The sequence below is a fragment of the Crotalus tigris genome, unplaced genomic scaffold, assembly GCF_016545835.1.
Source record: "Crotalus tigris isolate CLP2741 ecotype Arizona unplaced genomic scaffold, ASM1654583v1 scf7180000024167.7108832, whole genome shotgun sequence".
NCBI lineage: Eukaryota > Metazoa > Chordata > Lepidosauria > Squamata > Viperidae > Crotalus > Crotalus tigris.
Genome location: NW_024100417.1, coordinates 5,859,004 through 5,872,347, shown reverse-complemented (window position 1 = coordinate 5,872,347; position 13,344 = coordinate 5,859,004). Strand labels below are relative to the sequence as shown.

At 35.5% G+C, this 13,344-nt stretch overlaps 1 protein-coding gene across 1 annotated transcript in view; it reads right to left on the bottom strand.

Moving 5' to 3' along the window:
- Window positions 1-2,743: 2,743 nt before the first annotated feature.
- Window positions 2,744-13,344, bottom strand: part of RNF220 (ring finger protein 220) — a 128,054-nt gene continuing 117,453 nt past the window's right edge. Inside the window, exons 3-4 of the mRNA XM_039323415.1 lie at window positions 4,306-4,380; window positions 2,744-2,913 (exon numbers count right to left, since the gene is read on the bottom strand). Of these exons, the coding sequence (XP_039179349.1) occupies window positions 2,744-2,913; window positions 4,306-4,380 (245 nt within the window). The remainder of the gene's footprint in view (window positions 2,914-4,305; window positions 4,381-13,344) is intronic.

The following is a 13,344-nucleotide window of genomic DNA, read 5'->3' as shown; positions in this document are numbered from 1 at the left end:
TAGTTAATTTTTTCTTTCTTCTCCTGAAAAAAAGCAATAGTAAGGGGCATGAAAGGGTCTGAGACTGCAAGAAAGGAACATTGCTTAAATCCATCAGTCAGTTAACAGTAAAACTCAGATGCCTGAACAGACGGTAACTCAATTCATAATTCAGTCCTTTATTCACTATGTTACATCTGACTGTACGTACAACAAGAGCCTGCCCACCTATGAATCAAATGAAAAGGCCATCTGATTTCACTGACAGTTCCAACATCTTGCCAGACAAATAAAAATACCTCTTTGTTTTAGTTGTAATGCTATACATGCTCTAATCTCTAATTAATGTTAGTAATATGATATCTCATAAACAGGTCAATAGAACATAATGGGGAAGGATAGAATATCAGGTGTGTAGGGAGTAGTCACTATTTCTTAAAAAATGACAGAATTTAGTAAAAAGAAAAAAAAAGATTTTCATTTCTTATAAGGGGAAAAATGTTTTGCCACTGTTTTCCAATTTAAGAGTGTACCAACCTAAATAAATACTTCTATACTAAGGTGCTACACCAGAAGAATAAAAATAATGGTAAATATGTGCTAATTACAGTATGAGAAAATGTCAAAGAAGGCCAGGAATTTTCACATTCTCAAGATTGCGTGATAAGCAGTAGTCTGGGGCTAGTTGAGCAGACTTGAGCCAGGGAATCATAGCCAAGGAACGCAAAGAAAAAGCTCATCAAAGCCAGGAAAAGTTAGTTCTTCAAAGCAGGCTCTCAACCCAACCAGGAAACTTCCTATCCAGGAGGTCCAAGTAGTCAATCCTGACTGTCAGGGGCAAATATTTAATCATCATAATGATGTTCCAAACTAGTACTTTGAGGCATTTATGCCTGAGCTTTTTCCCCCAAAGTCTTCCACAATGTGGCAAGCTGACTATATAAGCATTTGCAAATAGGTGTATCAGTTAAAACTTGATGCAATTTCAATTCCATAATTTGCTGATTCTGAGCCAATTCAAACAGAGCAAGATAGACATTTTGAAAGATGACAATGCAGCTGCTTCAAGGTGGAATCGGTACTGAATTCTATATACCATAATGGTATATAAAGCAACTTAACTTTATTTCCCAATGACTTAACTAGTGGCTCTTTGACTGTGCTTGCCAGCAGTCATTAACATAGACTCCCAAGTTGGACAGTAAACTATAATTAACTACAGTTTCCTTGGATGTTTTTCCACTCATATGAATATGAAAGAAAGTGAAAAGTTGCTAGCATAGATGCCCCAAACCTAAGATCCTGATTATTAATCACATTCAGTGTCCTGTCTCTACATACAGCTCATTCAAACAGAAACTGTTCCATAGTTTTGGAAAGAAACAATGTTTTTCCAGCATTGTCTTAATATGAGATTGGTATTATAACATCTGTAATAATGGAGAAGATACAAAAGAAAGTATTTATTGTTTTGTGCTGGACTCATTTTTTTTACCTCCCCCAAAACTGGAAAGCTCTTCAGTGTCGAAGAACTTGGAACTACTTTTTTCAACAATACATTTTTTTTCCTATGGGGAGACCAATACAATGTTGTACAGAAACCATCAATAATTCAGTTTGTATCATTCATACTGTTAAAAGCATGCAGTAAGAAAATAATTTCATATATTGCAAGCCATAATAATAAATGGCAGCAGCAACTAAATATTAACCACCAACAACTTTTCAGACTTATCAAGAACTCTCAAGTCTACTTTTTCTCCTTTTTTGCTGCTGAAGCAATAAAAAGGGGAAAACCAACATCCAAATGATCTTGTTTATGGTGGTTAAATAAGCTGCATGTGCTTAATCCGTTAGAGTTTAATGAATTTATGACTTGCTTTGGAATTTGACAAGGGCCATAAAAGAGTAATTAACATTTATCAGCGTGTTTGCTCCGCCTGCACACACCCTCCTCCTCTTGGCCCCTCTCATGGCAGTGTCGGGCACCATAGAGAGATATAAAAGCAATCAATTAATTTTTAATAATCTCAGGGAAAGATTGTAGAATTGCAGTATGAACTCTGGGAGTGTCAATAAACATGCCGAAGGTCATCTACTTTCTTCCTCTATATGCTTGTCAGTAAAGTGGAAGAATGAGACACACATATCAAAAGCTGCTATGGGAACAGGTGATGGAGCAATCCAAAAAACTACTCATCTAACCACTTCACCTGATTGGCTAGTATGTAGTTCATTATTCCAAACTGAACAGGAAGCCTACCCAATCTCTACTATATTTATATATATTACTAGATTTCAATGTTGTCTACTGTATATAATTGCCCAAAATATTGTATGTATTAAAGGCCTTTCCTGACTGGCCTAATTACAATACAATTACAATGATGCTCCCCTAGCATCTTTATTCTGCTATGTCACTATGACACCCTTTTCATCATTTTCCCAGCCATATGTAAAGACATATCCACACATCTTTCTCTAGCATGACAATGCCCTAACAACACTCCCCTGAGCAACTTTTGGCCAGAGGCCATGTTTAGGCCCTTAGCTACTCAAATGATATTTTCCATTATATTATGGCTTGAGTCTCTCCATGCAGACAATGTAGAGTGCATTGATGAGAAAAGGGAAGGCAATTTGCTACAGAAAAGTGCCTAGTGACTCTGTCAGTGGGATCCTAAATCTCCTCCTTCCCTCCAGTCTCTGACCATTGCACCCACCATCCATTCTGGTTTTGTCTGACAATGGGCTCGTTCTCTTTTTAAGTTATTTTTCGAGTGGTTATGAGTACTTTGAAAGGTGATGGTTTGCCTACTTGGCTTATGCCATCAACATCACATCTAAAAGTATAGCACACCAATTGGTGATGGCCTTGTATGAAGTGGCTAACATTAGCCAGACTCCAAATCAAACTGCCAATCACATCTCTTACTGTTGATATATAATGTGAGTCAGCAGTAAAGAGAACAATAACTTTGAGGGCATTGTGGGTGCACTTTGGATGCATGTTGGTTTCTTGCCAGCTCCCTCAGGGGGAGACAGTATGCCAATTTTGTAGATTCAAGACAGCCTTCAGTCATCCTTATTTGCACCAGGATTATAGTACTACTTTGCCTTATTTCAACTACATCCAAGGGCAGCCTCAAGATGTACAAAATGTAGGGCATATTAGCCATTACCAAGGAAGAAGGTCAAGAGACAGAAGTAACTGGAAGCAGAGGCAATACAGACAGGTTTCAGACTGGTAGATGTGACAGCAAATTTTATGCTATCCGAATGGATAATATTTTAAATTGAGTATCAGTGAAAGTATCAGATTGCATTTTTAACTATCAAGACAATGCTGAAAAAATTTCAGGTGGCCAAAAGAAAATTATGCATTTCAAAGCAGGATTTAACTGTGTTTTGGTAATATGCAATATCCAGTTATCTCTTCTCCCAGTCAGCAGACCTGTGTTTGTGAGCCAAAGCATGAAATAGACTAGGATAGCTGTTTCTGTCATACAAGGCCTTTTTAAAAATTCCTTCCAGTTGCCACAAAAGAGGCTGGGAGATTTTCACTCCATCCTCATTCCCTGCTTTTTTTAAAAAAAAAAAAAAAATAACTACTTACATCTGGAAGTTTTAAAATCTGCATTGGCTTTTTTATAAAAAAAAATTCCCTAGTGTGACCAGTAACAACAAAGGTTAATTTGCAGTAGAAGCAAGGAAATATGGAACAGGAAAAAAAAGAAGAGGCTTTTCTATGCCATGCCAGTAATCCCTATAGAAAGTATCCTTTCCCTCCCCCTGAAAATTATAAATAGTTTTTAACAAACCAGGTATTACAGTAAAATTCTAATTCTATACTGCACAATGCTCACAGAGGGATTCATAATGTAGAGATATAGGCTAAAATCTTTGCAGAGCAGGTACATATTCTTACTGGCATTCGCTAATGATTACTGTAAGATCCAGAATAAAACATCTGCCTGACCCAACCCGAAAGTGATTGTTTCATTTTCATTTCTCATCTAGTATTCTAAGGACAATTTTTAAGTGATTTTCACTCACTTCTGCTTATAATGAATTTTTTTCCTAAAACACAGCAGATACAATATTAAACGCCCTTGATAAAACAACGACAGATTTGTTCCCAGCAATTTTCAATCAAATACTATAGTACAGTTCAGTAGTGATACTTTTAATGTATTGTTAGTATCTTTTTATGCCTTGACTATATTTTTATTATTGTCCTAATATCATCTGCACAAATTGATGATGCTTCTACTGCTTTTCCAAAATATTCTACAACAGTAATAAAAAAAATAAATAAACACTTACAGAGGGGGAAAGTTAACGCCATGCGCTGGCTGGCCCCCGCAGACACTGGTGGCCCTCCTTGGCTGTCGCTTCTATCTGGCAATTAATTGACAAGAAATTGAGATTATGAGATATGACAATCACCATCAGAAGGAAGACCATTAATCAACTAACTCCTATAGCTGAGCAAGTAATATTTAGCAGTAGAGATTTTCCAAATATAGTTACTACAGTACCATGGGATTAGATATCCAAAGCTGCAGCTTTAATCTTATAAAGAACATATAAAAAGAACTGCTGTATACAGACTGTTTTTATAGATCCTGATACCTAATATTTTCTCACAAGGAACCACATAAGTATAATGAGATTAAGAAAGAGGAATGTAGAAATAATGTACAAGTTTTATATAAATTGAACTGTAGAATAAGGCTGCACAGTATTTCAGAAACATGCAGAAGCATGAATACAGCACCTGTATACAACTCTAAAACTACTGGCCCCACAATCCCACAGAAGACCTAATTATTTTAAGGAACTGTGGACAGATGTTACTTTCACACCTTTGCACACATCAATGTAACTTTTCTATGTTATTCCCAAAGCACTGTAATATTTTACTGTAGAATCTATTTAAAGAAAGCTAAATGCTGTTAAACCATCTCACCAAATGGGCATCACATTTTCATATGTAGGCAGCTTGAGACTCTATTTATTTATTTGCTTTATATACTTTCTTCTGTCCAGGAACCCAAGGAAAATTATCCACATCCTCCTCCCATTTTCTTCCACAAGATAGGGCAGGTTGGTCTGCAAATGACTGGCTCAAAAGCATTCAGTGAACTTCCGTGGCTGAAAGTGGATCTGAACTTGTGTCTCCAAGTGTAAGTCCAATGCTTTAACCCAGTAGTTCTTAACCTGTGCTGTACAGACCTTGGAGGTGTGTGTGCAATGTCATCGCAGGGGGTCCGCAAAGGCTTGAAGAAATGTTAGGATTTAAATCTTGTGTTAAATCTTGATGGTCCGTGGCCACAGAAGGTATTTAAAGGGGTATGTGTTGAAGAAAAGGTTGAGAACCACTGCTTTAACCCACTATATCAGCATGTCTTTATTCCTTTCCAGAGCAACAGCTATTAATCAGCTAGTCACCCTCTTATAAGATCAGACATGTTTATGAATCAAGTTCATATTTTGTTTCTCAGAATTTTTTAATTACTGAAACATCTCTTGCAAAGTGCCTTAGTTAATGTTGTTTGTTCACATACAACTCATGTTTGCAATTCAGTATAAAAATTGACCTCCCAGCTTGATCACTACAAAGAAAATTTTGGAAACAGTCTACAAAATCAAATAGAACCTTGGGAAGTTCTAACAGACAGGGACAATTAGTCTTTTTTGCCTATTTCCATGCTTTTACCATCCCCTCTCTAACCTTCCTGTCTTTCAGCTTCTGACATGTCATTCAACAGAATTCTCCTGATCAATCAAATTAATACATTAATGTTTTAATTGAAAATTTCACATCCTTCAATGTTACATTAACTATCTATATTTTGTATGATTAATACTAGCATTCTCCATTGTTTCTTCAGTTGCAAAATGGTGCTGTTTCCTTAAATAATATAAAGGAGGAAGAGACAATAATTTGGCACATGTGATAGACCAGCTACATGTCCTTAACTTTAAAAAGTAATCTAAATCTGAATATTCTATTTAAACCACTTCATCCTATCCTAAATAAATAAAAACAAAAAGTACTGATTAATTTACAGCTAACCTCTTAAAAAGTTTATCCAGTGTAGTAACTGGGACCTGGAAGTAAAATCTTTATTTAACTTGCAAAAATTACATTAATTGTCAATAACATTAGTTATAAATGAGAATGGAATATTTTAAATATTCTCTTTCTCTATAATTGTAAAAACAAATCTCAATACATTTGCAGCAATTTTCAAAATACATTATTCCAGCATTGAACTTCTACATGACTGTTAAGGCTGTTTTGTTTAAACATGAATATGAGAGTCATGATTTTTTAACATTGTTTTATGAGATTGGAGGGGGGAGTTGATTCTGGGCTACCATTTTTATGTGAATTTTGTTGTTGTTTTGGCTTGAGAAGAATTTGTTTCTTTAACCAATTGGTTTCTTTGTTTTGGATTGTGGTTAATTTATCTTTTTGGCATTTATTACTATAAACTGCCTAGAGTCTTAGGAAGTGGGCAGTATATAAATATCCATAATTCATTAATTCATTAATTAACATACAAAAAATCTGAGCTGGCCTAATTTACCAGCTTTGCCTTTAGAAATAATGCATTTAGTTGTAAGTGCTATTAGGATACTAATTGAAGAAATGAATGATTTATAGTAGTTCAGACTAAACCAAGCAAAACAAATCAAACCTGAAAGAGATATGATTCAGGTGCTGAGCAGTGGCCAAAACCTGCCTATAGAAGATATAGTTTGCTAGGTTTATACAATTGAAAGAGAGAAAGTCTAGGTTAATGGGGTTCTTATGTTCTTCTATAGATGGGTCTAGTACAATACAGACAAACATACTGATGAAGCTAACATGCCAACATTCCATGATGCTCCCATCAATGGCTGATATTCTTGTTGGGTCACAGAATTCCTATCCATACAGGCCCACTGCTGTTAAGAGCAACTTAGGAATCATTTCCAGATACTATACTATACATGTGCACAGCCTGTTGCATAACAAACCAAGGTCCCATTTCCTGTTCCCCCAGAACCGTTAAAACCTCACAAACCACTAGGAAGAACTGTTTCCTGCAGGTGCCTCAGGATCATGAATCACACCTTGTCAAAATGCTGGGTATGAACCAGTGGAACAAGATCCTTCAAAAAGCAAATGCATCTTGCAGTCTTGTCCATGCATAACTTTCTAACTTGCTGATCTACATCCTGATCAGGAAGGGGTTAAATGAGTATTAATCAGACACTTTCAAGAAGCTTTGAAAACTCATCCAAATATTATAAAAAATGCCTTTAATCATCTAATAGCCCAAACGGGGAAGTGATGGATGGGCTGATCTTTGCCTGAACAGATGAGCCTGGGGATGTGGGCTTACAGGAGATGGGGAAAGAGACGATGACACTTTTCCTTCCTCCCTCCCTCCCTGCTTGGAGCAGTTAGAAATATGAGGTCACCCAGCAAGAGATGATAACACATTAAGGGCTCTTGAGAGATTGGCCTGTCAGCCTTGTTAGGAAGAGGCAATTGGGGCTGACTGTATAATTAAAGGCTGGAGAAAACCATAACTCACAGCAGTTTAGACAGCAATGAAGGAACTCTATCCACCACGGTTTTTTCTGTTTGGAAAAACCACCTCAGTAGAAGTGAGCTTTGCTCAGTGTAGTTTGGGCTTCAGTGAGATGCTTTCAATGAATTGCAAATTTGCAATTTCAATTGCAGTCCTTCTGCACCAAGCTTTACAAATATGAATTTGTCACACAAAGCTACTACATTACTGTGTAAAGAAAAACAAGCCAAAGACAGGATTGAAGATTATTCAGATAGCATGACTTATAATAGGAAAATGTCTCATGTCTCAAGATTAGAAGTAATCTAAAATCACCAATTATTTTGTGATATGCCTAAACCTTGTCCTAACATAATCCAACTGGTATATCTGAATTATTTCCAAAGGCAGTTGTTTCATTCAGACCACGTAGCCCTGAAAAAGATGTTTGTAAGTCCCATCTGCTTAATTCTGAATTAAAAGCATCCAACAGATTAATGCTGTTGGTAATCATATTGTAAACTTCCTTTCCTTAACATAGAGAATTCACTGTACAGGCATAAGGTACGGTGTTGCTAGTTTGATACACTGTTGCTATATTACTATAAATTAATATATGAATAGTTTTCTTAATGGAAGGAAACAGAAGAAGAGGACAACCAGCAGGGAAGTGGATAGACTTAGTTACAGTGGCAATTAATGCACCATTGGAAGATCTAAAGGATCAAGTTAGGAACAGATCATGATGGAGAAAATCTATGTGATCACTAAGAGTCAACAATGATGTGATAGAACACAATCAATCAATTAGTTCACTTAAAAGAACACCAAACTTTCTTGGGATATTAAGGATTTATTAAACTAAATCTCTGAATATAATAATATGAATAGTAAACAGTCTACTTATGTCACTTGTTTTTTAATGATGACATTCAAATGATGGCAATATTTCATGTATGTTTATCTCTGGATTGCAGTTGGAGACGAGATATTATATACTACTTCATACCCCCACTTCCAGTTCTTTTGCAGTGAAATCAACATTTCAGTGAATTTGATTATGAAACTCCCTTTGGCTCTGTATTGTTTCATAAGCCATGATGATGATGATGAATCATTAAATTAGTGTTGACTCTTAGTGACCACACAGATAGACTTGATCAAGGATGATCTATCCTCAACTTGGTCCTTCAGATCTTTCAGTAGTGTATCTATTGCCTTTGCTGCTTGTCATCTTTTTTCCTTTCTTTCCCCTTTTTTCAGCATTCGAGACTTCTCAGGAGAGTTGGGTTTTTGCCTAATGATTCTTCCATAAAGAATCACAGCATTGTCTGCATGATTCTGATTTTGTAGGTAGAGACCACATATTTTTTTCCAAGACCTTCACCACTAGTTTACCAAGCATTAGTATAGTTTACCAAGTGTTAGTATACTAAGTACTTCTTGACAGCTGTTTTCTTTATTGTTGATAAATAAAGGCAGAGGCTATACACATTTTCAGTGTCTTCATTGCCAATTCTAAGTATGGTTGCTATACTTGTGGTCATGAGTTTGGTCTTCTTTATATTTAAACTTATTCCTTTTTTCACTGTGCTTTTTAATTTCCATTACTAGAGCTTGCAGATCGTTTGTATTTTCAGCTATCAGAATAGAGTCACTTGTATAGTACTGTTTCTTTCACTAACTTAAACTGTGCCTCCAATCTAGCTTTTCTTGATACATATTCAACATATAAACTGAATAAATAACTGGAGCGTATGCAACTTGTGTCACACCTCACCTACCTGGACCCAGTCTGTTTCACTACATCCTATCTGGACTATGGCTTCCTGACCTTTGTATAGATTTTGTAGGAGGACAGTAAGATATTCTGGGATTCTAATTTTTCTAAGGACATTTCAAAGCTTGACATAGTTGACATTAACTGAAGGTCTTTCTATAATCAATGAAACACATATTGATTTATTTTTGGCAATTCTTTAGCTTTTTCAATTACCTAGCATGCATCAGCAATAAGAAATCTTATTGAAATTGCTAGTATGTTTAGATACTGATTTTTGCAACAGAATTTTCAAAACCTTGCCAGCATATTCTATTTCTATTTTTTGTCTCATTCATTGAATGGCTGTATCTGGTCTGTACAGATTTGACTTGTTTTCAGCTACTTACTTCCTCTTATGTAGCCACTGCACTTGCCATCATGTTAATGATAAACTCTCCTAAAAATGAGAAATTACCCCATAACCTCCTTCTTAAATCTTTTATGTTACATGTAATCCCTATTCTGCTTTTCATACCTTTAAGATGGATCAATATCTTTATTGAAAAGACAATGACCTTGAAGATTATTTGGCTGGGGCACAGTTATGAATTCTTGGGGGAGAAATGACCTTTATCAAATGTCACATGTCATTGAATTTTATATCAAACATGTGTCACATGCTTTGGTTATGCAAATCTCTCTGCCAATACATAGGTATATGTATACATGGCTTGAAAAGGTGAATGTGAGCATCACTGTGATTATGAGGGATGAACATCAGATGACCTTCTCTAGGACAAGCCAGTTCTGTCCTGCTGAAATTAATTGATATAACTGATTGGAAAGCATATTTCTTTTAAAGTTTTCTTTTACAATGGTTGCAAGTGATCCAGAGAATCAGAAATTAAGAAATCAAAAATGCAGTGTCATGAAGATTATGATTCAAAGTATCATTCCTACAAAGCAAGAATGCTACTTGAGGTAACTATTTGAAAAAACAATAATTACTTAGCATATGAGTTATCATTTCTAGATAATAATAGGAAAATAATGGTTGATATTTAAGATAATATCCCTATAAAGTGTAACCAAATGGTGCAGACACAGTTATCTCTTTGTCTTCTTCAAAGCTTCTGTGCATAAATACGAACGTTGGATTAAGTACTTGCATGGAAAGGACAGTTTTGGAACCATATGCAAACAATATACAAATGTGGTATGCAGACTATTAGTTCCAGAACATTCAAAATTTTCCTTCAATTGGTTATTAGCTAAAGGACATGAAAAGTAACTGTAATTTACTGTAGTGATGACATAGATTCATGGCAAATCATCATTTCAAAAAGTATTGTAAAGGCGAAGAGCAAAATTACATTAAATTTATACTTGATCTCTGTAATGTGAGGAACAATTGTTTGGATTACAATACAAATGTTGGGTTACAATCAAGAGAACAAGTGAAGGGACAAGCTTTGTTTGTTTATCCAGTTTCCTCTCCTTGCAAGAATGTCCTGACACTGTGTCCTGTAGTGCTGAGTCCGCAGCCCCAACTAGCTAAATTTATCCCAGCTGCAGTTGTGTTTACAAAGCCGTTCCTGTTTATACTCCTGTTCCATCCTGATCAAATTTCAACCAATGACATTTTACAAACTAAGTGCTTTATTCAGTTGCTTTGTCTTTCTTGCTTCTAATTGGCAAGAATAAAAGTGGTTACAAACTTAATTGGTGCTCTATCTCCAAGGTCCCTTCCAACTCTGTTGTTCAGTATTCTGTAAGTGCTTGTATATAGGAATGGAAGAAGCAGAATGACATTGTCTTGTCTATTTATATATTTTTGTAAGAATTCTATATCCACCACTTCTGTTGATGGACTAAGAATCTCCTATGATTACTACCTAACTGATCATCTTCTTGGTTAAGCTAATTAATTTCTAATGTCCATTTCAACACATTTAAATTCCAAATTCACTAAGTCATTACTTACTCTTGAGTAGAAAATATATATTGACAAGAAGTTTAAATGTGACATTTGAAAAAGTATTATTTTGTCTCAAAAGCTTCATGAATTGATAATAGGAGGCTGGTTAGACAAACCACTGGAGAATGGTTGAAACAGAGAAGAGTTAGACAGAAACAAAGAAGATTAAATAATTTCATGCAACTCCAACAAAATTCTTCTTACTTTGGGTTACTTTCAGGCAGCATAAAAGAAATAGAAAATGCTGAAGAAAAAATTATTTGAATTGCTACTAGACAGAGTAATAAAAGTGATGTCTTGTGCTCAGAGTGGCAATTGCAAAGCCTGTTTTCCAGACATTACTCAACTTCAGTTTTCATAAACCCTTACTAGCCTGGCCAATGGTGAATGATAGTAGAGCTGCATTTCAAAAGTCTCTGCAAAATCAACGTGTGTACATCCTTGCCCACAGAAGCAAATGATGCACACCCTAATTCTGGACTCACCTGGCAGTTCTAAATATTTATATTATCTCCAACATATCATCTATTTTTATAGCTTCAGTTTTAGCTACAAATAGCATTCCATTTTCTGCTGTTACTACTACAGATCTAGAGCTTCATATGTATTGAACTTGAATGATAAACTCATCTGAACAAGGGTTAAACCCAGACTAATATCTGGACAGAGCAGTACATGAACTAACTATATAAAATATCAAGAGAAACAGAAAGCATATGTGCATCTGATTCATGCAAGCAACTTCTCATCTCCGGAAGAGAATTCTTTAGTCAGGAAGTCATGGCCTTGATTACTTTGTCTTCCCCATTTAAGTACATTCCTAACTGCTCCTTGGATGGCTCAATTAGCAAAGTGAATATATTATATAAAGTCTAAAAGATTAAACTATCATAGGCAGCCCATAATTTCATGAAGAAGTCAGGGGAGCATATCCCTCTTATTAACTCTATAACAAATGTGATGAAAATGTTCAAATAGAATGTTAATGCAATGTTACGTGTAATTTTCCCAGGCGATCTCCTGCTGAAATATTTCTTTATTAATAGTAATTGAGGGTATAAATTATGAATGAGGCAACTTTCTCCTTTCACCAAGAAAGACGTCCTAATAGCAATAATTCTTTCTAATCATTTTTGGATAGTGAAGAGAGATGGAGCAAGAAAGAGATTATTTTTAAAAAATTAAAAAGCTGATCAAGACAACACAAAACGCAAAAAAAGAATACATATCTATAATAGTATTAATGCATAGAAGGAGGAATAGTCTATATACACATCATGTGTTGTAGATATAAGATAAATATCCTATAATTTGGGGTTTAGTTCATTCAAGGAGACCCAGAATGAACAGTTAAATGCATTTTGAAACTTGATGGCCACGTTTTGTATTTAATTGCCTCCCTGATATACTATAAAAGTGTCAAAATCTGAACTTTCAAAGTACTCAATATCTGGGACAGGGGTAGACAACCTTGGCTCTTTTATGATTCGTGGACTTCAACTCCCAGAATTCCTGAGCCAGCCACGCTGAGGGGAAAGGGAGAGGTTTCCAAGCTGAGCCATGCTGGCTCAGGAATTCTGGGAGTTGAAGTCCACGAGTCATAAAAGAGCCAAGGTTGCTTACCTTTGATCTGGGACATAGAAAAGCAAATGCTTGAGCCATGTGTTACCACAAAACATATTATAATAAATTCAAGCAACCAGTTACTATTGTTCAATTCCTCTTAAACTCTACAGAATTGTGACAAAATCTAATCTGAGCAGCAATTCTGTGACAGGTGACTGTTGTCTTCTTTAACCTTACTTTTATCTTGTCACCATTATTCCACTTAGCTTGGAGATGTATCTGATACATAAGCAAAACAAAAATTAATATTTTTGAAGTATAATTCTCAGAAAGGTTGTCTGCTTCTTCTCTATGTAAAGAAAAGCAATGCATTTAAGCTATTTTATTTTCCTAGCCAATGTTCCTGACTAAAACTCTTCTTGCCTGTCAACACAATTTCAACCCAAGTCCTTAGGAAGGATTTCCCCAAACTTACCCTTTATTTCTTC